General features: G+C 55.8%; 2 protein-coding genes across 5 annotated transcripts; one reads left to right on the forward strand and one right to left on the reverse strand.

Moving 5' to 3' along the window:
- The first annotated feature begins 1,082 nt into the window (after nucleotides 1–1,082).
- Nucleotides 1,083–2,940, forward strand: LGALS2 (galectin 2). The gene is made up of 3 exons (XM_055567255.1): nucleotides 1,083–1,159; nucleotides 2,469–2,628; nucleotides 2,797–2,940. The coding sequence occupies exons 1-3, from the start codon at nucleotides 1,098–1,100 to the stop codon at nucleotides 2,938–2,940; spliced, it is 366 nt and encodes a 121-aa protein (XP_055423230.1). The 5' UTR covers nucleotides 1,083–1,097.
- Nucleotides 2,941–3,138: 198 nt separating this feature from the next.
- Nucleotides 3,139–11,444, reverse strand: CDC42EP1 (CDC42 effector protein 1). 4 transcript variants are annotated; one of them, XM_055567237.1, is made up of 3 exons: nucleotides 11,281–11,444; nucleotides 6,128–6,892; nucleotides 3,139–4,793 (listed from the first exon to the last, which is right to left on the reverse strand). In XM_055567237.1, the coding sequence occupies exons 2-3, from the start codon at nucleotides 6,588–6,590 to the stop codon at nucleotides 4,171–4,173; spliced, it is 1,086 nt and encodes a 361-aa protein (XP_055423212.1). In that variant the 5' UTR covers nucleotides 6,591–6,892; nucleotides 11,281–11,444; the 3' UTR covers nucleotides 3,139–4,170. The 4 variants fall into 4 exon arrangements, with proteins under 4 accessions (XP_055423212.1, XP_055423220.1, XP_055423218.1 ...); XM_055567245.1 differs by having other exon boundaries at nucleotides 11,059–11,444; XM_055567243.1 differs by having other exon boundaries at nucleotides 11,318–11,443.
- Nucleotides 11,445–23,171: the final 11,727 nt, after the last annotated feature.

Raw genomic sequence — 23,171 nt, forward strand, 5'->3', positions numbered from 1 at the left:
TGAGGTTTGAAAACCCAGCTTCGAGAACCTCCCTTCTAACTAGAGTATAGAAATTCACGCGCTGCCCAGGTCCTGTGGGAAAATAGGAAGCCGGAGGATCCCACAGTAGCAAGTAAGCCTAATGACCACAGCCCCTCGATTTGCTTTTAGTCTGTGCCAAGTCCTATTTGAGGGGCTTCACAAACGGGAGGTCTCATCCTCCAAACCAGGGTGAAGAAGGTGCTGTTAACCTCAGGGCATCCGACAGCATCTGTCACAAGGGTGCTTGGGAACTGGGTTTGAATGAATAAATCAGATCAGCCCATTTTACAGATGAGGAGTGTGGGGTTTACAGAGGGACTTTGATGGACATGTTCAGACATGTGACTGATGGAGTTTTACAGATTCTCTGTTTGGGATGGGCCTAGACTTGCCTGTCATACAGTTATTTTCTTTTAAAAAAATAAAAAAAGATTTGTCTACAATGTGTCTTAATGGTGGTACATGGGATCTTTCTTAGTTTCAGCACGTGGGATCTTTTAGCTGGGGCTTTCGAACTCTTAGTTGCAGCATGTGGGATCTAGTTCCCTGGCCAGGGATAGAACCTGGGCCCCCTGCATTGGGAATGTGGAGTCTTAGCCACTGGACCACTAGGGAAGTCCTAATACAGTCATTTTCTATCCGTAAAATGACTCCCAAGTTTGTGCAAGAAATAAACGTACCCTTGTTCATGGGATTTTGCCGAGGGCATTGTGCCTCATCACTTGAACACATTTAGGAACAGTGAGGTTGGCAGGGGTCACTCTACCCATTTTATAGATGGGCAAACTGAGGTTCCCTTAGCTGGGCCCTATGTCTCCAGATCCAGCTATTCTTCAGGCTGGGGTGGATGAGAGTGAAGCAAAATGGGCAAGAGAGGGCTCCAGGAAACTTTGATCTGAGCTCTCTGGCTTTTTCCCTTCCTGGCTCCAAGGCCTCACATGGGGAGAAGGAGAGGGGGGCCTGGGGCCTGGTTGGGATGGGAGGATGCTGGCGAGTGGGCTTTACCAGCAGAAGAGTGTGATTGATTTGTGTGGGATGTTTCTCTGTTGGCGCAGGGGAAATTTGAGATTGTGAACATGGACATGAAGATGGGGTCAAGCCTGAAGATCAAGGGCAAGATCGCTGATGGTGCTAATGGGTGAGCCCAGGGGAGGGCAGGTGGGGCAGGACGGGGAGGGGGCCGGCCACAGAGCTGGCATTGGCTGGGAAGGTGGGGCAGGCAAGGCAGCCTTGTGAGATGTTGGGACAGTGAGAGTGACCGCTGGCCAGGGGGCCGTTTGTACATTCTGCTCCTCTCACACCCCTCCCTCACCCTTGCTGGCTCCATTTGGGCTGCTTTCACATCTGAGGCCAGGTTAGGGGACCTGCAGAATTCACATTGGATGCCATGTGCTCAATTCCTTGGCCCCAACAGACACGGAAGGGGCAAGTGAGAAATCCCTGAGGTCTTTGCCCAGGCCTCCGCGAGTCAGATGCCTCTACTGAAAGCCCCAACCCCCGGGGACACTACCCTCTTGATACTGCTGAAGGACCAGGGACTGGCCTTTCACATGCATTAAACCAGGGATAGCTCAGTTGGTAAAGAATCCACCTGCGATGCAGGAGACCAGGGTTCAATCCCTGGGTCGGGAAGACCCCCTGGAGAAGGAAATGGCAACCCACTCCAGTATTCTTGACCAGGGAGCCTAGCCGTACAGTCCATGATGTCACAAAAGTCAGACTTAGCGACTACAACCAGCACTAAACCAGGGGCACCAACCAGGGGGCGCCTAGTGGTCTCGTTTGCATCCTCTCCACTGGAATCCAAGACGTTTCTCACCTCAGGGGCTACAGGTCAGCGTTAGGCTGTCCTGTGTGCAGGACAAGGGTCAGCATTTCTTGAGACTGATCTCAATCAGTTTTTGATTGGGGACAGGCAGGCAGAAGCATCCAGTAGGAGCCAAGAGAAAAATCACCTCTTACTCCTACTTGGGTCCCTCAAGGTTGCAGAAATGTGGGATACCTCTGGCCTGAGTCCTCCCAATGGAGACACCCCGTGACTCAGAATGTCCCACTCTCAGGAACCGTGAAGGTCTAACCAAGGCCTCTGTTGATCTTTCTAAAAGATCACACAACCCCTGATGGCATACTTCTAATGACAGGGAGCTCACCACCTTAGGCATACAACAAATAGTTAAGAATGGCAGTTTTTCCCAAGGATAGACACCTTCATTTCCTGAAATGTCACTATTAGTTAACTTGTCAGGAGCCTTAGTCTGTGCTCTAAATGGAATGTGATACTCCAGTGCCAAGTCCGATCAAATTGTCACCTCCCTTGTTTTAAGGCACAAACCTCAATTAACACAACCTTTGGTGATTCTACCAATTTTATGGTCAAGACGCTGCCACCCAAGCTGTTATACCCAGGGCTGGCCCCTTATTCTCACTTCTTACTCCTTCTCTGGCAGCTTTGTGATTAATTTGGGCCAGGGGACAGATAAACTGAACCTGCATTTCAACCCACGCTTTGCTGAATCCACCATCGTCTGCAACTCACGAGATGGCAACAGCTGGGGGGCGGAGCAACGGGACAATCACTTGTGCTTCAGCCCAGGGTCAGAAGTCAAGGTGAGGTCAAAGGGGAAAGGGGCCTGAAAACACATCTCAAGGGGGGAGCACAGATGGTGGGGGCACCCTGGCCTAGACATGTGCTGGGACTGTTTGAGCCACCAGTCATGGCCCAAGCCCATTTCCAGGGTGCCTCCTGCCTCCCTGATGCCCTCCCTCCCACTGCAGCTCATCGTGACCTTCGAGAACAATGAATTCAAGGTGAAGCTGCCAGATGGCCACCAGTTGACCTTTCCCAACAGGCTGGGCCACAGCCACCTGAGCTACCTGGGTGTGCAGAACTTCCTCGTCTCCTCCTTCAAGCTAGAGTGAGGTAGCACCTCACCAGAGAGCAAGACCCATCCCTGCAAGCAGACTCCTGACCCAGAGCTGTCCTTTCATGTGGTATCAGTGACCCTTGCGATGCACCTATTGTTCCTAATCCTCTGCCCTCATCCCCTGGGGCTCAGAACCAACAAAAGAATCCACCTTTATAGTCTTTCCAACCGTGGTGTTTTCCACTATCTTTATGCTGCTAGCGTCCTCATGATACAGACAAGGAAACTGAGGCTGCCCAGTGGGGGATGAGCTCCAAACACCTCTGAGCCACTGGTCCTGCCTGCGAGTCCCCTTTTTCACCAGGACAAGTGCCAAGTTGCTCTGTGGGATTACAGTTCCAGGCACCTGGGCCAGGGGCTGTTCCCGGAACTGCAGATAAGGGCTCCCACCTGGGCTTCTTATCTCAGGGCTATTCATTCCAGTCTGGTTACTCATTACACCCTGCCTTGGTCCCTCCCCACACTGGGGGCCCTGGTTGGGTGGTGGGGGGAGTCCTTGGCTTTCCAAACCCAGTGCTGAATGTACTCGAGCAGGTGGCGCGGACACGGTCATCCCAGGTCCTCAAGCATCTCACTGGACACCTTTTATCAAAAAAAGCCTTTTTAATCAGGACCCAGAGGCAGGTCTGGGGTGCACGGGAAGGTGGGACCCTCCTCCCTCCCAGTGAGGAGGACACACCTGACGTTTCTGAGGCTTCTGGGACATGGGGCCGGCGGTGGGAATGTTGGGGAGGCAGCCATGGGGGCTCTCAGAAAGGCAGGAGGGACCCTGCTGGGGGCAACTCCAGGATGAGCTGGGGCCGAGGGTCTCTTCGGGAGAGGAGACAAAGGCTCTATGTGGTAGGCTCCCCACCCCCACCCAGCAAGGGCATTTTTCCCAACACAAAGGCTGCACTGTGAGGCTGGGCCCTCCAGCGGGTTGGGGGCCTGGGGTGGAGGGTGGGCCCAGGGAATGGCTACTGGGTCCGGAGGTCCGGAGTGGCAGTGGAGGGAGGTGAGGTGGCCGAGCAGGGCCCAGGGGAACACCTGGGTCCCAGAACAAGCTTGGTCTCCCCTGGCCTCCTTCCCATGTCTGTCCAGCAGAGGTGTGCCCAGGTCTGGGGACAACTTGGGTTCTCCCGTCTGTCGTTGGCAAGACCCAGCCACCAGGGGCTGGGGCTGCATCTGGGTTCCTTGCAGGCGGTGCCTGGAGGCTGACCGGGGTTCTCAGCCTGTGCCCAGCCGATCACACCTTCACCTCGTCGTCCTCTTCAGCATCAGCAAACTCGAAGGTGTTGGCCTGCACTGTGCTGGGCACGGGGGTCCTGCTGCCTGCCTGGGATGCCCCCCACTCTTCATCCAGGCTCCCCCAGGAGGCCCGAGCCTGGGACAGCGCCCCCAAACCCTCGGCCCGAGCATCCACCTCAGTGTAGTGGCGGCGGCTTTGGCTGCCACCCGAGACAGCGCCCCAGTGCCTGCCGGGGCCCTCGTCAGCAGGCGCACGGGGGCCCTCTCCCACCGCGCTGGCCCTCGCCTCGGCCACTGGGCCCAACCTGGTGGTTACCCCATTGGGGCAGCATCCACGAGGTGACGGGCTTGAGGCAGGGGCCGGGGGGTTTGCAACAGAGGCTGAGGGACTTGCAGCAGGAGCCGGGGCTGGGGTCTCAGCTGCAGAGCCTTCTGAGAGGCTCATGGCCCCCAGGAGCTCAGTGAGGAGAGAGGGCCCAAGGTCGAGGTCCAGGCGGAAGGACAGGAGGGAGTCAGAGCGGCGGAGCTCAGGCTCAGCGGGGAAGGAGCTATCACGGTCTCGGTCACGAGGCTTTTCTGGGCGAGGCAGGCGGGAGATGGTGCAGAACCCGGAGTCCAGGCCTAGAAGAGAAATAGGGACGAGGGTCAGAGCTGGGGGCCCTAACCAGGAATTGGGGAAGGCAGAGCCAGGACCAACACCTGCTTGCGATGTGGCCTTTAGCAAGCCACCCCCAATCTGACTGCAGCTTCCTCCATCTTTCCAATACAGTGAACCCCACAGTCTCTTGAGTAATCTTCCTGTCAACCCTGGAAATTGACATAATCCTCATTCCCATTTTGCAGATGAAGAAAGTGAGGCTCAGTTTGGGACGAGGGGAAAGGCTCGCCCAGGGCCATAAAGTCTGATGGGCTGGAGCTGAGCCTGGAGCTCAAACCTCCTGACTCTCAGGCCCAACACTGAATTTGAATGACCCCTGGTCCCCTGCCGTGAACCCAAGCACATGTACTGGTTTGTGGACACAGGATAGAACCAGCAGCCGGTGTGACGACATAGAAATCAAGACCCAAAGGACAGGCAAATGCCCTCTAAATGCCCTCTGTCTCAGACCCTGGCTCCAGGACTACCAGGCCTGAGACATAGCGGTGGGACCGTGGACCAGTCCTCAGTGGGATTCTGAGCATCACCCCTGGACAGGGAGCACCACAGGAAGCCTCTGGTGGTGGGCAAAGCTGCAGGGCAGGGAATGGTCACCAGGTGGCAGCAGGGGCCCCAGTTCTCAAGTGAGCTGTCCAGGAGGCGCCCAGGTGACACCCACCCCACTCCACGCTGGCAGGAAGGGCCTCTGGCTTCTGAGGGGTTTTCCAAATCTGTCAAGTTACAGGAATCTCTGTTCAAATAACAACAGAGCAACAGCTCCCGTGTCCTGAGCACCTACTGTGTGCGAGATTCTAGGCCACAATCAAATATGTGTTATCATTTCACTGAATCTTAGCAGTGATCCTAAGTGCCCATTATATAGGCCAGGACTTGACTTCACAGAGGTCAGTGTGCTCACTGAGAATCAGGCAGAACCAGGATTTGAATCCAGGGCCCTGGCTCTCCACCTCTCTCCACTGTATTGTTCTGACACAAGGGAGCTGCTTCCATTGAAGCAGGCAAGGGATAGGGGAAGGAGGGTGGTGGGCTGGCTTAGCTGAGGGCCCAGAGAAGGGGAGGCAGCTTAGGGGCAGGCAGAACTCAACCCCCACCTCCTCACCTCTCAACCTCAGTGTTTTGGGGAGTGAACTGGTTCCCGCCCTGTGACCCACCCTTGCCATTCACGATCTCAGGTTTGGGTCTGACTTCCATGGAGACCAAACTACTGTGGGGAAGAGCTCACTTGGAGGGTTGGCTGAACCTTCAAACCCGCTGCACCTCAGCCCCTGAAAAATGGGCAGACAGCGCAGGCCCTCACCGTAAGCAGAGTGGCCATCCGTGGAGCTGGCAGGGCTGCGGTCAAAGCTGAGCTTGCCCACCACGAGGCTGTCGTAGGCCGCCTGGTTGAGCTGAGGCAGGGAGATGGCGTTCTTGATGATGGGGGAGATGGCCGGTGGAGCAGGTGAGGGTGCGGGCGGAGAAGCCATCCTCCGGGGCGGGGCCCCCACCCTCCGCACCAGCTGCAGCTTCTTGGCCAGGAAGCCCCGGGGCGAGCGGTGGGTGCTCCCTGAGCCGCCACCATGGTTGCTGAGGAAGGACGTGTCACCGAAGACGTCCCCGCCGCGGCCCACATGCATGGTGTGGCGGAAATCCCCAAGCGGGGGGCTGATCATGTCCGCGGTCAGCCGCTTCTTCCCCTGCGAGCTGGACACCCAGCCCACGGGTGAGAGCTTGCCCAGGTTCATGGCCGGGGCTCCTCCGGCCCCCTGGGGGCCCGGCATCGGCTCTGGCTGTTCACAGCTGCTGGTCCATGCTCACCGGGGCCTGGGGAGAGCGCTAGGCTAGGTGAAGGGTCCACTTCTCAGCTCCCTCCTTCTTGGTAGGAGTGGGTGGACGGAGGCTGCCCCTCTGTGCTAAGGTGCTGCCCCCACATGCTGAGGCTGTGGGGGGTCCATGGCTTGTCTGCCCCGAGGCCTGGCTCCCAGTCCCGTGGAAGGAGCTGCAGATGTTCTGGCCAAGGACGTAGATGGCACCAAACGTGCCTCAGACGTAGACAGTCCTTCTCCTGCCCAGGAGTGGAGACCTAAGAGAAAGAAGGTAGTGGAGGGCCTGGGGGCATCTTGGTCCAAATAATAACAGCTAAAGAGAATAAATGAGGATCATGGAGAAAATGCTGAACAGACCCGCAGAGGAGGCCACGTGGCATGATTCCTCATCCAGGAAATTTAAGAGAAGGTGAAACAGTCCCATGACAGAAGAGCCTGGCGGGCTACAGTCCATGGGGTCAGGCAGGGCTTAGCAACCAACAGCAACAAAGCAAAACAACAGTGATAGAAATCGGAATTGTGATTGCCTTTGAAGAGATATAGACTGGGAGGGGGCACAAAAAATTCACGGAGCTATGCTCTTCTTCAACTGTATACTGGTTAAAACCTATGAATGGTCATTATATGGTCCCCATTGATGAAGCACCTACTGAGTGCCAATGGCTTATGTTCATCATTCATTTAACCTCGAGGGAGGCACTATAGGATTCAGAGGAGACACGGAAGCCCAAAGAAATGAAGGGATTTGCCTGAGGCTACACAGTTGGCAATGGTGAAGCAGAGCCTCCAACCCCAGACCCCTTGAGCCCCAAGCTACACTGCCTCCTGCTGGCTGGTGGAGTTAAGTCACCTTCCTTCTTGGTGGGTTTAACTGTCTTCCCCTCACAGAGGCTAGGAGGTGACGGCCAAAGGCTTTATGAACTGCTGTGTAACCAGCAGAACCCTTCGCTTTCTGAATACTTCCTGGAAAAAGGATCCTGTGGTCAAAAGTGGTTTTTCCAGCTGCTTATTACATGTCTGAGCACATTCAAGGCTCTGAGAAGGCCCGCAGGAAGAACATTATATTTTTTTCAAACTGATGTCAAGGCCTTGTTACCAGGGAACAAGTTTTGGAAAAAGCTCAGCTGGTGCCAAAAGCTGTTCTTTGTCTACTCCCTTCTGTCCTGATCTCTTCCTCACCCTCCTCCCCCATCCCAATCTTCTCTAAGCTTCCCTTGGTTTGACATTACCCCTTCTAGTACCCTAGGAGTATACACTGGAGGACACCTATGAACCTATGCTCCCATATTTGGTTTTCCTGTGGCCCGGAGAGGCCAAGCTTCTTCAAGGTCACGTCAAGAGAATGAGTAGAGGTGTCATTTCAGAGCCTCTGACTCACGTGGCTTTTAGTGGCCCGTGGAGCCCTGTCTTGTCTCTCCAGATCGCAACACACTCTAAGGGTGGGGCCTGGATTTTCCTGCCTCCCTCCCTCCAGCGCTCAGCTTGGGCTCTGCACACGGCCAAGTGCCCAATCAGTACCAGGAATTCTCTGTGATACCTTCATGCCAAAGGCTCACCCTTGCCACCGTCCGAGTGAGGGCAGGTAGAGGATTTAGTGGCCTCACAGTGTGACCTTGGGCAAGTCATTTACCTGCCCAGACCTGGGACCTGAGCTGATAAAAGTTGATAATGATTCTTAACACCTAGATCTGAGCGTCAACTTTAAAAAAAAATTGCTGCCACCTCCAAGCATAAAAATCTCAATACTGCCCTTCAAATGTTATTTGAAATTCAAAATAGGTTAAATAACAAGATAAAAACAAAGGAGGCAAGAAGACAAAGCTTGCTTTGTTTTCTGACTGCATTCTCTTTCCTTCCCACCATGGGATCCTCCCCCAACCCTGACTCCTCCCCCCCGGCGGGGGGTGGGGGGCGGTATCTGAATCATTCCTTTCCCTGGCACCCCCGGCACCAAGATGTCCTCGTGGAATGTTTGCTGAAGTAACGAAGTGCTCTGCAGTTGGCCAACCACTGCATGATGTCATCTGATTCTCCAACAGCCCCGAAGCTGGAGGGTTAGCCCATTTTACAGGAAGAGCCAAGGCTTGGAGAGAAGGAACTTGGCCAGGGTCATGTGGCAGGTACCTCGCATGGGCCATTTCCTTGCTCTGCTGAGGATTGAATCTGGGGACAGAGGGGAGGGAACTTGGCGGGGGGGGGGGGGGGCGGGCGGGCGGAGTGTCATTCTGAAATGTCACGAGGAGAGGTCACTATGTCCATCATGTGGCCACACCTACTTCTCCCCAGCCTCTCCTTTCTCAGCAAAAGGGGTCCTGGTCCCCACCCCACCACTGTGGCCACTTTGACTTGAGACACCAGCTTCTGCCCGAGTCTTGTGATAAGCCCATGTCTCAAATGCCTCTGGGCACCTCCAGAGGCTCTCCACCCTGCCCACTGTTGTAGGGACACCCGTGGCACTTTGCAGCCAAGGACAGGACACTGCTACTGGAGACCTGTTTTCCCATGTGCAAAACAAGGCTGGTCCTCTCCCAGGAGAGTTTTAAGAGTGGAAAGCGCTCTAATTAAACCCTTGGATCCTGAAGCAGGGCTGGGTTCAAAGCCAACATTCTTACACTAATAATGTCTCTCATTCTGGAGAGACAGAAGGAGAGGCTTCAACTTTGATGTAGCCTATTTGGCCCTTGAAGCTGATCATCAGGTATCGCTGGTGATTAGGTGTGCCCCATCTGGCCCCGGAGTAAGCAGGGCTCTGGCTGTCCAGGTATGTGGCCTCTCTTTGCTCACCAACCCAGGAATACTACCTGCTAATGCTCACAAACACCCATTTTACAGATGGAAAAAACGAGACATGGAAAGGAAACTGACTTGTCCTAGGTTGGAGAGCAAAAAGAGGCATAGCCAGGAATCTCCCCAGTATTCTACTGTTGTTAGTTGCTCAGCCTTGTCTGGTTCTTTGTGGCCCCATGGACTGTAGCCCACCAGACTCCTCGGTCCATGGGATTTTCCAGGGAAGAAAAATGGAGTAAGTTGTCATTTCCTCCTCCAGGGGCTCTTGCCAACCTAGGGATCAAACCTGCATCTCCTGGGTCTCCTGCATTGCAGGTGCATTCTTTACCTGTTGAGCCATTGGGGAAGTCAGGAGTCTACCAACCTCAACAGTAAATGCCAGGAGAGTGGGTGAAGGCTCCAGGAGTGCTGAGCAGATGCCCAGCCGCTGATCACAGAAGGGCAGGCCAGGGAGGCAGGAGACGCAGCCCTGCAGATTCAGTTTACCCTACAGATAGTCAGGCCTGGGTACTTGGTAGGAGCTTACTCAATAGCAGTGGTGACCACAAGGACAAGGTTTGGGGCCGGAAGTAGGGACCTCGCGGTTAGGAGAGGCCAACAGGGGCCGCTGTGGAAGTGCATGTGGTTGGAGGAGGCCAAGGGCTGTCTGATGGCTGTGGGGGAGGGGGCAGAGGCAAGGGTGAGACGCGGGTGGGGGTGGCGGCACCCTAGGGCTCACCTGGGAGTCACCCGCAGGCCCCTAGGGGGCACCACCTCTCATCCTGGAAGCCACTCCCTGCTCACAGCACCCCGCCCGCAAGTGTCCAGCTGGGTAGTAACACCATCCTTACCGCTGGACGGAGGGACCCTGTCTCCGTTAGGGCTGTTCTAGCCTCCCCGAATAAGGGTTTAACTTTCTGGGGGCTGCCTTTTCATGCTCCTCAAAGTCCAGCCATTTCAAGAGGCAGAAACGGAGCCGAGAAAAAGGATAGCACGTTGTCCACAGTGGCAGCGGAGACCCTGTTCTCAGGCCGTCAAGGGGGACAGTAGGAAGGAGCACCACGGACCCCAAGTTAGAGCCGAATCAGCCTTTGACGCCGAGGCTGATTGGCCTAAGGGCAGCGTCTCCCCAAAGTCCTCGGCTCCATACCCTGCGCCGCGTTTTGCGCAGCTGCGGCCTCCGCGGGCCAGCCCTTTGGCCACCTGAGCCTCAGTTTCCCGATCCAGAAAAGGGGCTTCAAACTTCGTGAGTCTCAGATGGCTTGGCGAGAACAGAACAGTCTCGAGGGCAGTGGGGATGGGAAGTCCCGGAAAGATTTTGGCCAGAAAACATTCCCTCTGGGAGGAATGAGGTTAGAGTGTTGGAGGGTCGTCGCTCCGCGGGGAAGAGGGCAGCTGGCTGCCTTGGCCCGAGGGGAACCGGACGGGATGACCTCACCCGCCGCTCGGGCCTGGAATGCGGCGGTTGGGGAGGGGGCAGGGTGCCTGGACCATCTCCCCGGCGGTCCCCCCTACTTCCCGCTCTCCCCGCCAGCCTCGCCAAGGGGCCCGACATTCCGACACATGCCCCACTCCCCGTTCCTTCCCTTCTTTTCCCAGGGCAGGAAGGAGCGTAGACGGCCTTCTGCTCGCCCCCTCCTCCAGCAACCCGCTTTACCTTCCAATTCTCTGCCGCCCTCTACTCGCCGGGACCAGCGCGAAACCACCCGAAAACTTGGAGCGTCCCCGTGCCGCTCCCGCGGCCGGCGCTCCCGGCCTGTCCCTTGGCACCCGGGGCGATCTTTGGCAGGCTGGCCCCCTCCCCCGCCCCGGTCCCAAGAACCTAGGTGGTGCCAAGACCTTTCGGCGCCGCGATCCCCCTGCCCGCGTCCACGCCCACCTTGGGCTCGACGACCAGCGGGCCAGCTCGCGGTTACCTTCTCTCCGCGCGCCCCGGGAGCCTGGGGTGAAGGGCGGACGCGGCGGCGGCGGCAGCGCGTCCCCGCGCGCAGCCCTGGCGAGTGGCTGGGCCGGTCTGCGCCGCCCTGGCCGCGGGCTCCGCGGGCTGGCTCCGGGGGCGGGGGCGGGGTGTGGGCGCGCTCCCTCCTCCCGCCTCTCTGCTCCAGGCCCCGGGCGGGGCGGGGCCCCCAGTCCCGGGCACCGATCTGGCCGCCCCGAGCGGCGACTGCGAAAGCTGGAGGGGGCGCCAGGTCAGGCTCTTGTAGGCTGCCCTGGGCAGGGGGAACCGGGAACGTGCGGGTTGCCCGGGCGAGGTGACTCGGGTCCCCAGCTCCCAAACCCTCTCCCACCGTCTCCTCGCAGGGCCTTGGGGTGACTGACCTGACAACTTCGCTTGCTGGGCTCTCCAGCCGCTCCCTGTGGGAGTCTGGGGAACCTGGAAGCCAGATCTGCGAGGCCCTGCATTCCCGACTCCTGCTTAAACCTTAAGTTCTACAAGCTGGGATACCCACTCCCTTTCTCCTAACCTCCCTTTCCTTTTTGCTCCAGTACAGCTTCCCCACCCCCACCCCCACCCCGCGGTTACCAGAACGCAGACATGAGCCACACTGGGGCCAGGCCACTGGTAGAGTGGTGAGGTGTTGTGGTCAAGGCTGTGGACACTGGAACCCAACAGCCTGGTTTCCTATCCTGTGCTGGTCTCTGCTTATCCTTTCCGTGCCTTGGTTTTCCCATCTGTAAAATGGGATAATAACAGCAGGCATAAGATGTTATGTGGCTAAGTGTTCTCTGCTGTGTCAGCACCTAGCAGACTTGCTGAACAATTAATTACATGAGGTCACATCTCGGATGGGTGGGTTCCCGAAGCTTCATTGAGCACTCCTCAACTCCACCCATGAGGGTCAGGGAATCAGCCAGGCACAGGACTCTGTGCTGTCCTCAAGGAGGGGAGATGGATCTCTCTCTGATCCCCAGCTTATGCTGATTCAACGTTCCCTAAAAGTTGGACACAACTTAGAGACTAGACAAGAGGAACAATATTCCTCTTGGACTGTGAGCCTCCTGAGGACAAGCGGGAAGATCTGGGGGCTGTCCTTGCACACAGTCCCATAACATAGTCCGCAAGAGAGGGGCGGGGCTCAGCAAGGTGTCCTGGAAGAGGTGATACCTGAGTTAAGCTGTAAAGGACACACAGGCAGAGGGAAGGGCGGTGGGAATGTGCACACACCTGGCAAGAGACAGAACAAGCAAAGGCTTAGAACTAAGGATCCGCTTGCAGGAGGCAGGTGTGGCTGGAGGAGGAGGGGCAGTATTTACACACACATGGAAAGAGGAGGTTTTTTGGCTGCATCTCCTTCATGTGCGTGCTCAGTCGCTTCAGTTGTGTCTGACTCTTTGCGACCCCATGACTGTAGTCCACCAGGCTCCTCTGTCCATGGGATTCTCCAGGCAAGAATACCGGAGTGGGTTGCCACTTCCTCCTCCAGGGATCTTTCCAACCCTGGGATGGAGTCTCCTATGCCTCCTGCCTTGGTGAAAGTGAAGTGAAAGTGAAAGTCACTCAGTCGTGTCTGACTCTTTGCAACCCCATGGACTATACAGTCCATGGAATTCTCCAGGCCATAATACTGGGGATTGAACCCAGATCTCCCACATTACAGTCAAATTCTTTACCAGCTGAGCCACAAGGGAAGCCCTCTACCTTGGTAGGTAGATTCTTTTCCACTAGTGCCACTTGGGCTCCCAGAATGCACATGCTAGCCACCAAGGGAGGAGGTTATTTCCCCAGCAGGACAGATGGGGAAACTGAGGTTTAGAGAATTCCCTTGCTGAGGTAACAGCAGGACTGAGAGTTGGATATGACTTAGCAACTAAACAACATCAGAACAACAACCAGGCCCTGCTGCCCCTCACCTGCTCATCACTGAATCCATATGAGATCCCTGTAGGGACAATACTGCCATCGTGTCCATTTTGCAGAGAAGCAAAATGACTTTCCCAAAGCCTCCAGCTGTGGCAAGTTGTCCATATGTCCTGGTTTGCCCAGGAGGGTCCCACATGATGCCCAATATCCCAGGATAATTATTAATAAGACTTCCTTTCACTCTCAAAGATGACCTGGTTGGACAATAAATTATACATCACTCTAGTCAGAAGATTGTCCAGAGCATCTGGCAAAGGAAGCAGTTTGGTGTGATGTCAGAGGCCCTCAATGAATTAAAAAAACTAAGATCATGGCATCAGGTCCCATCACTTCATGGCAAATAGAAGGGACAAAGTGGAAGCAGTGACAGATTTTGTTTTCCTGGACTCCGAAATCACTGCTTATGGTGACTGCAGCCTTGAAATTAAAAGACACTTGCTCCTTGGAAGAAAAGCTATGACAAACCTAGACAGCGTATTAAAAAGCAGAGACATCATTTCACCGACAAAGGTCTGTATAGTCAAAGGTTTGGCTTTTCCAGTCGTTATGTATGGATATGAGAGTTGGACCATAAAGAAGGTTGAACGCCGAAAAATGGACACTTTTGAACTGTGGTGCTGGAGAAGACTCTTGAGAGTCCCTTGGACTGCAAGGAGATCAAACCAGTCAATCCTAAAGGAAATTGACCCTGAATATTCATTGGAAGTACTGATGCTGAAGCTGAACCTCCAGTACTTTGACCACCTGATGTGAAGAGCCGACTCATTAGAAAAGCCCCTGATGCTGGGGAAGACTGAGGGCAAAAGGAGAAGAGGGCGGCAGAGGACGAGATGGTTAGATAGCGTCACCAACTCAATGCACATGAATTTGAGCAAACTGGGAGACAGTGAAAGACAGGGAAGCCTGGCGTGCTGCAGTCCATGGGGTCACAAAGAGTTGGACACGACTTAGCGAACTTCCTACTCTGTGCCAGTCACTTTGTCTCTGCTAGCTCATTGTAAGGCACTCTGTGAGTCAGAAATTCTGCACCTCATTTTACAGATAGGTAAACTGAGGCCAGAGGCACTCTCCCGTCTTTCTAAGCCTCCCTCCAGATAGAAGTACTTCTCTATGTAGGCTGCATTCCTGTTCCTGGCTCCACTCCTGATTGAAGGATCCAACTCAGTTTTTTTTTCTGGAAATGGGAGAAAGGGAGGAGTCTGGGCATCCTCGTGAAAGATGCAGGGATGGACAGTCCCCATTTCCCATGGTTTTCTCCTCTCCCAATTTCCTGTGGTCCCCTTCTTTACCTTGTCAAGGGACTGTGCCCAGGAATGCAGGGGTTAACCCTGGCAGAGCTATAATCACCGTGCAGAATGCAGAACAAATGCCTCTCAGCTGGGGACTGGGAGCTGCTAGGTGGGACTGGCTGCCTGGAGTTCAGGAGGCCCCCCCTCCTCCCCTGTCCTGAGGAACCAGGCCCCTTGGACTGTAATCACAGAGCTCAGCTGCTCCCTCAGTTCACCCTGCAGGCTGGGTGGGCCGAGGCACGGGGCTTATGGGAAGGAGGCGGTCTCTGGGCAGGGAGTCCTCTCTGGCGCTCAAGTGGAGGGGGCAGGGCACAGCTAAGGGTCGCCTCCCCTTTGGGGACCCAGGAATGCCAGTGGCTGCCCACCAGGCTCCAGTGAGGTTTGGCGGGGGAGCCTTGAGCTGAGGGAGTTGGCCACATCTTTCAGCCTGCATCCCAGCCGCTCCCTAGAGGGTGCATCCTTTCCATCCCGAAGTCTGGCTTGGCTTTTGGTCAGCTTATGCACATGCTCATTGACCAATTCAATTGGTCTTCTCAGTCTTCTTTTTTTTTTTTTGGAGATGCCATGCAGTATGTGGGATCTTAGTTCTGCAACCAGATAGGGTTCTAACCCACACCCCCCTGCAGTGGAAGCTCAGAGCCCTAACCACTGGACTGCCAGGGAATTACCAGTGAGGACTGCCTTTTGAGTGTCCACTCATCTATCCACCACCCACACTCCTATCCATCCATCTACTTATCCTTCTACCCATCTGTTTAACCACCAATTTACCCATCCATCTGTTAACCTACCACTCACACCCATCCAGTCACCTAACTACTTACTAATCTTCAGTTGACCCACTGCCTACATACACCCTTACTCATTATCTATCTACCCCCACCGATCCACCCATCTACCCCCTCGCCCCGCCTCCCACCCCTATCCATTTACCCACCCATATATCTTCCCCCACCTTTCCATCCAGCATCCTTGTTCTACTGCCAACAACCCCCGCCATCTACCCCTTGCTTGTCCCTCCATGGTCTCATGCACTCGTTTGCCTGTCCATCCTATGATAACCTTATATCAACTCACACCTGGCCTCTGCTGACCAGCGTGAGTTTCTGAGCATGTCCTTATTTTTCTCACAGGCACACACCTCCCTCACCTTCATCAATGGGTCACCCTTAGGCAAAACATCCTTGAAAACTGCTTTGCAATATCATCTCCCCATGGCCAGCATAAGAAGCAGGTCCTCGTCACCCCAACTGGTCTGCACCATCACGAGGGCAGGTACACCCCTCCTTGGACCTCTCCAGGAACACTCTCTATGGGCTGGACTCCTGGCAGGGGCTCAGACAGACCTGGGCATTGCAGGGAAGTGGGCGGCATTGCGTTCTCCAAGTGATCTGTGCTGTGGGTTAATTCCCCAGCCTGGGGAGACTGGCAGTGGGGCCAAGGGTGCCATCCCCATGTTTCTCAGTTCTAGCATCCAGCATGCATTTCCAAATCAGACCAACCCAAGTTCAAATCCTGGCTTTGCCTCTCACTAGCACAGGGGTCCCCAACCTCTGGGATCTAATGCCTGATAATCTGAGGTGGAGCTGATATAATAATAATAGAAATAAAGTGCACAATAAATATAATGCACTTGAATCTTTCTGAAACCACTCCCCACCCCAATTCCATGGAAAAATTGTCTTCCATGAAACTGGTCCCTGTTGCCAAAAGGTTGGGGACCGCTGACCTAGCAGAGTGACCTTGGATGAGCCACTTCCTTACCTGGGCTTCATTTGTGATGAGCTGTCAAGTTCACGACCTGACTTGTAGCTGATGGTCAAGGAAGGGTAGCTATAGTTATTACTATTGTTAGAATTTTCTTTCCCCAGGAGACAGTTTCACTTAACACACATTAAGTAAGTGCCTGCTGTGGGCCAGGCCACATGCACTCCTTGTTCTCAGCAATCTGTCTGGTCTGGTGGGAAAGATCAAGGCCAGGAATTGGTGGGGGCTGAAGGGCCAAAACAGTAGTAGAAGGGGCCAGGCAGGCAGAGGACTGATTGAGGAGGTCCAGGGAAACTTCCTAGAGGAGGTGGCATTTGATCTGGACCTTGTGTTTTGGGGTAAGAGTGCCCACAGGTGAGCTTGGGAGAGAGTTGGTCTCATGAAGGGAGCAGATGAGCTGGGGATGGTCTGCTGTGGAGGATGGGAGAGAGGCCTTGAACACTGCGCTTGGCTCTCTGCGGTGTGGGCTGGGCTGGGCCTCTGCCCTTTCCCCAGCAGTGGCTGCCCTCAGGTGTCACAGACCCTGGGGTGTCTTGGGATCCTTCCTGGGCTTTCTCATTAGCAGAGGTCTGCAGCAAGCTGGCCCCATGTTTTTTTTTTTCTCCCTGGCTGACCTTGAGGATAGGAATGTGCTCTGAGGGAAGCCAGGGGACGGAGACTCTCCTGGAAGGAAGCTTAAGCCCTTCCGTTCTAGTTCCTTCCTCCTACTCAGACCCCCAAGAGTCAACACTTGGTGGGAAGTTTCGGGGCCTCAGTAGGCTTCTGAGGACACTGAAGCCCAGAGACTTGCCAGGGCTGCACAGCGAGTCAGCAATGGAACTGGAGTCCCCGGCTACCACAGACCCCATGGCTGCCTTCAGCGTGAGGGAGCATCTGCTGAGTTCCTACTGTGTGCCCGCTCCCAGCCTAATAGGATGAAGCAGACAGGGTCACAGAGAGCAAGGCTCAGACAGAGCACACACTTGGCAGGGCTCCAGGAAGGCTGCCTGGAGGAGGTGGGACGCGGCTCTATGCAGATGTGTGAAGCTGTGCAAACCAGAATGTGTGAGAGGCGGGGTGGGTACACCGAGTGTGTGTGTCTGGCATGGGTGTGTGTGCTATGAGGGTGTCAACTGGGGTGATGACTGAGTTGCTGGGGCGCCAGGGACCGGCCTGGGGGCTGGGTGATGACAGATGAGTCCCTGGCTGTCCCTGCTGGGTTGCTTCTTGAGGTGATGCCTGGGTGGCAGTGGCTTCTTGGGAGCAGTAGGGTCAGGATGGGAGTTAATCCCAAGGGTATTTTAGAGGGCGGGACTGTGAGGCCTACAGGGAGAGCATGGCTCCCAGAGGCAGGCAGCTGTCAGGGCCGGAAACGCCTCTGGAATTCCAGGCTCTGGAAAAAGCACTGGCCGCATGGAAGAGTTTTTTCAGCCGGAGCCTTCCAGGCCAACTCAGCTCTGGTTCCTTATTCACTGCTCCACAGGGAAATGGGGGAGGGGAAGCCCCTTCCCCCAACAGGCTCCCTTTCTCCTGGAGATCAGGACAAGAAGTTGGAGGAGGGGGGGGAACTAAGGAAGGATGTGGGGTCAGTTCCTCCAGCCCCACCCCTGAGGAAGACAGTCAGATGGATGGATGGAGGGGGGCGTGGGCATCTGAGGTGCCTGGAGCTGCAGGGGGTGGCGAGGGATAGCAGAGGGGCCCAGGCCGGGTGCCCCTGTCATCTCAGGGGTGATGGGGTGGCTTCTTCAAAGCTGGACCAGGTGGCTGGAGACCTGGATGGAAGGGCAGTGTTGGGGTGGGGGTGGGGTCCTCCAGGAGACCTTTGTTCTCAACATGAGGAGGGGTGGGTATGGAGAAAGGAGAGGCGGGTGGGGAGACAGGAAAAGTGTTTGAGGAGCAGAAACAATGGCCTATTCTCTGCTGCCCCGCCTGGCCTGAGAGATAGGCCGGTGGGCTGGAGGCCAGCCCTGCCTTGTCCTGACCATCTCCAGCATGGCCTCCTCCAGCCCAGCCCCGCCCTTGGGGCTGCACATGGTCCTGCCTGGGTGGGGCAGGGGGCTCCTTCCTCACCCCCACAACTACGGACTCATTCCTGGATCCATGGGTCCATCTATTTTCTTCTAACAGAAGCCGGCCCACTTTGGTGGATGCGGGGCTTGTACAAACATGATCTTTGTGTGATGGATGCAGAAATGGAGGAGGAAAGCCCTTCCCACTGGCCTGTGGCCCCTGCCTGTTGTCTGTAGAGCTGGAGTCGAACCCGGTACCTTGGGCACTGAATCCTGGGTTCATCCCATGATCCCCTTCCCACAGTGCTTCTTAGCTCCTGGTTTCCTCCTCTCTTTCCTGCACGGATGATAAGAGAAGGATGATCAGAAGGGAGAGGAGGGCTTCCCGAAGGTGGCTCAGTGGTAAAGAATCTGCTTGCCAATGCAGGAGACATGAGTTCGACCTGGGAAGATCCCACATGCCACGGAGCAACTAAGCGCTTGTGCTACAGCTATTGAGCTTGTGCTCTAGAGCCCGGGAACCGTAACTATTGAGCTCATGTGCTGCAACAACTGAAGCCCGCAGGCCCTAGAGCCTGGGCTCCAAAAACGAAGCCACCACAGTGAGAAGCCGGTGCACCACAGCTAGAGAGTAGGCCCTGCTGGCTGCAACGAGGGCAAAGCCTGCACAGCAACGAAGAACCAGCACAGCCAAAAATAAATAAAATTATTAAAAAAAATACAGAATTGAAGGGAGTGGTAATGAAGCCCCCTGCTTAGTGCCAGATGCGAGCTTGAACTCGGCTTGGTGCTTTACTGGCATTGGCCTTAATCCTCACAACACCATTATACAGATAAAGAAACTGATGCCAACAATGTAACGTTACCTCTTCAACCTCTCATGGCTCGGAAGTAGCCCCACTGGATATGAGCCTCAGTCTGTGGCGTCCATAGTTCCCTGCTGCCCATGAAGGGGGGCTGTCCTCCCAGTGTGAGGACCTGGGGAGGAACCCTGCATGTCGCACGCACATCCTCCTGGCACTGGGTTGTTCAGAAGCCTCCCTGACTGATGGATGTTGCCTCCACTTATATCTCTTTGGTGACTGGGAGGTCCCTCCTGAAGTGAAGCAGAAATCAGCTCCCCATAAGCTCTGCACACTGCTCGTCCCTCACCTCCTGGGGCTGCACCCAGATGCCCCCGAAGTTCCCCTTTCCAAATGTCTGCCGGGAATCAGGAGACCTGGCTCCAACCAGTCCCAGCTGTGGATCTTCGGTACGTTCTTTGGCCTCGCTGTGCCTCAGTGTTCTCACCTGTAACATGGGAATAATAACCCCTGAGATCAAAGAAGATGGCTGGGAAAGAAGCTCTACAAACAGGTTGGGGGTGTGTCATAATGATTGCAGATGTTTAGGCTGTTCGTATTGTTCTGGGATGTTTCATGACCTGAACTGTCATGTCATAGCAAGCACTCTTTAACTCCTCAGCACCTGGCAATAGGGCACAGCCATTGCCTCTGGACTGAGGACTTTGCACCCCAGCTTGCAGAGGGGGATGCAATGGCTTGTATAGTTTTATGTGCAGAGTGAGTGAGTGTGTGCTCAGTCGCTTCACTCATGTCTGACTCTTTGCAACCCCATTGACTCTAGCCCGCCAGGCTCCTCTGTCCGTGGGATTCTCCAGGCAAGAATACTGGAGTGGGTTACCATTTCCTTCTCGAGGGGATCTTCCCAATCCAGGGGTCTCTTACATCTCCTGCATTGGCAGGCGGGTTCTTTACCACTAGTCCCACCTGGGAAGCCCTATGTGCAAAGTTCAGTTCAGTTCAGTCGCTCAATCGTGTCTGACTCTTTGTGACCCCATGGACTGCAGCACACCAGGCTTCCCTGTCCATCACCAACTCCCGGAGCTTGCTCAAACTCATGTCCATCGAGTCAGTGATGCCATTCAACCATCTCATCCTCTGTTGTCCCCTTCTCTTCCTGCCTTCAATCTTTCCCAGCAGCAGGGTCTTGTGCAGAGTAATTTATTAATTCATAAAGACTCTGACACCATCCTCATGGGTAAGTAAAGGATCTCACAGGTGAGGAAATTGGCCCAGAGAGGTGAAGTGACCTACTTGAGGTCCCACAGCGCCTTTCTGCAGGGTAATTGATCAACTGATTCTCACCAGGCCATTTCCCATGCCAAGCCTGCAGGGGTTAACAGGGCCGGAGCGCAGCAGGAGGGAGGGTCTCACGGAGAGTGAGGGGTGGGAGTGGGCCGCCCCCTCCAGGACCCTGACTCCACCTTGGTGGGCAGCTTGAGCCCCTGCCAGCCTCTTGTTGACTCAGCCGGCCTCTCTCCTGCCAAGGCCTGCTGACCAGAGCTCCCACGGGGAGGGTCAGGCTGCATTCTTCTTGGGCTAGAGCCTGGGTAGGGGGGTGGCTGGCACCTCCTGGTGGAGGCTGTGTGCTGGTCTGTGGGTGCTGGGCCAGATGCTGGGGTGAGGCCGGAGTATGGACCAGCCCGAGAACCAGCTCCTTGAGCGTGTGTGCGGTTTAGCGTCACCATGCCTGAGCTGGGTGATCTCAGCAAGCCACTGCCACCATCCCGTGTGCATCCCTGCCCCAGTTTCCCTGTCCACCGAATGGACGCAACGATGATACGTCTGGCCAGCCTACCGCACAGCTACTGGGAGGGTCAAAGAAACAAACGAGTCTGGCCGGAGTGAACGCCCTTTGCGGCTCGAGGACCTGGGCACGTTGGCTGGCCAGCCGGCCGGGCATTCTTGAGGTAGAGTACACGAACAGGAAGCGATGCAGGGCAGCTCTCAGCTGGGGCCTGTCTGCCTGACATCCCCGTCTCCTCCCCGGTCCTGACATAATGACAGTCACAGGAGTGACCCCTCCTCCAAGTGCACAGCCCTTCAGAGTGTACCAAGTCCTTCCATCCCATTCCCTCAGGTCCCCACCCTCCTGCCTCAGGGCCTTTGCACTGCTGTGCCTTCTGCCTGGAACACTCTTCTCAGATGAGTGAAAGGCTGCCTCCCTCTCAGCTGCAATGTCACCTCTGCAGGAGTCAATCAAACCCTCATTTAAATTAACTTCTCCCTGACCCACTTGGGCTTCCCAGGTGGGACTAGTGGTAAAGAATTCGCCTGCCAAAGCAGGAGACATGGGTTCCATCCCTGGGTCGGGAAGATCCCCTGGGGAAGGAAGTGGTAACCCACTCCAGTATTCTTGCGTGGAAAATCCCATGGACAGAGGAGCCTGGCGAGCTACTGTCCACAGGGTCGCAAAGAGTCAGACACGACGGAGGTGACTTAGCACACACCAGCCCCTCGCCCCACCAGCACCCTCCCTTCCCCTCTGTGTCTTTCACAGCCGCCATGACCTTGTTCACATGGGGATCATCTTCCCTGAGGACATTTGGCTCCATGAGGGCAGGGGCAGTGAATAGCCTTGTTCACCGCAGTGTCAGGACATAGACCACAGCCTTCCGTGGTGGCTGTTATTGTCCATTCTTACAGGGGAGGCACCTGAGCCTCAGAGAGGTCAAATGGTGTGTCTCAGGTCACACAGCCTGGAAGAAGTGGAGCTGGTCAGGGCGCTCTTTCCAGAACTGGCCCCACAACCGCACTGCCTGCCTCCTCCGCGTTGGTCACTTCCATGAGGCCGACCCCAGCCTCCCTCCTTATGCACAGTGGGTGCTACGCACTTATTTGTTCAGAGGGATGTGGGGAAAGATTCTAAAGAGTCTGTAAAATTGAAGCTTTTGATTCTCTTTACGGAGACTAAGCCACTGGGTTGTTTTTGTTGTTGTTTAGTTGCTAAGTTGTGTCTGATTCTTCCACCCCCTGGGCTGTAGCCCACCGGGCTCCTCTGTCCGTGGAATTATCCAGGCAAGAGTACTGGAGTGGGCTGCCATTTCCTCCTCCAGGGGATCTTTCCGACCCAGGGATCGAACTCGCTTGGCAGGCGGGTTCTCTACCACTGAGCCACCTGGGAAGCCCAGGCCACTGGATGCAGCGTGTACCTCTGGCTGCTCCTCCAGCGGGCCCCTGGGCTAACACCTAACACCTTTGGGCCAGTGTCCGGGGCATGCCGGGGCCTCCTTACCCAGTGCGGCTGGCTGGCCGGCTGGCCTGGCCTCATAGCCCTCCCAGAATTGCAGCGGCAGCTGTGGGGTGGCCGGAAGCCCCACCCCCGGCGCCTCTGGGCCCCAAGCCCAGGCCGCAGGCGGATCTGTGGCTGGCACTGCTCCTTGGGCTGGGGTGGGAACACCGCAGGGATTTTAAAAATAAAGGGCCTTGAGACAGTGGCCTGGCCCAGCCGGCCGTGGGGTGGGGTGGGGGCCAGACAGGGACAATGGGATGCCGATTCTTGGGGGCTGTCCACCCACAGAGAGCAACCAGGCCAGGGGCGCCTGCCGTTCCCCGCCCCCCTCAACGTGCTGCCCTCCCAAGGACACTTCCTCCACGCCTATCCTAAACATCATCCCAGATGTTTACTGAGCGCCCACTATGTGCCAGGCCTCAGGGACCACGGGCTGAGAACCTCCTGCCTCTCTTTCTCCCAGCCGTGCCGCTCTCCCTGGCGCTACTCTCTCCTCCATCTCCAACCTCAAGCCCGATGATTTATTGAGTGCCTACTATGTGCCAGGCCTGTCCTGGCCTCCTTCCTTTCAGCCTCCTCTCTGGGCTCTTCTCCTCTGTGCTCACACTCTCCCAGTCCTCTCCCCGATCTCAGGCCATTTCTGTCTGCCTCTCTCTCCTCTGGCCAGGCTAACAGGAAGCAGCCGGAGAGGTCAAGGGGCACTGGGCCTCCAGAGTCCAGTGTCTGCATACACAGGGGCCTGTCGACAGGGAGGCGGGGTGGGGGAGGTGGACTTCCTGTTTATGAGAAT

The sequence above is a fragment of the Bubalus kerabau genome, chromosome 1, assembly GCF_029407905.1.
Source record: "Bubalus kerabau isolate K-KA32 ecotype Philippines breed swamp buffalo chromosome 1, PCC_UOA_SB_1v2, whole genome shotgun sequence".
Taxonomy (NCBI): Eukaryota; Metazoa; Chordata; class Mammalia; order Artiodactyla; family Bovidae; genus Bubalus; species Bubalus kerabau.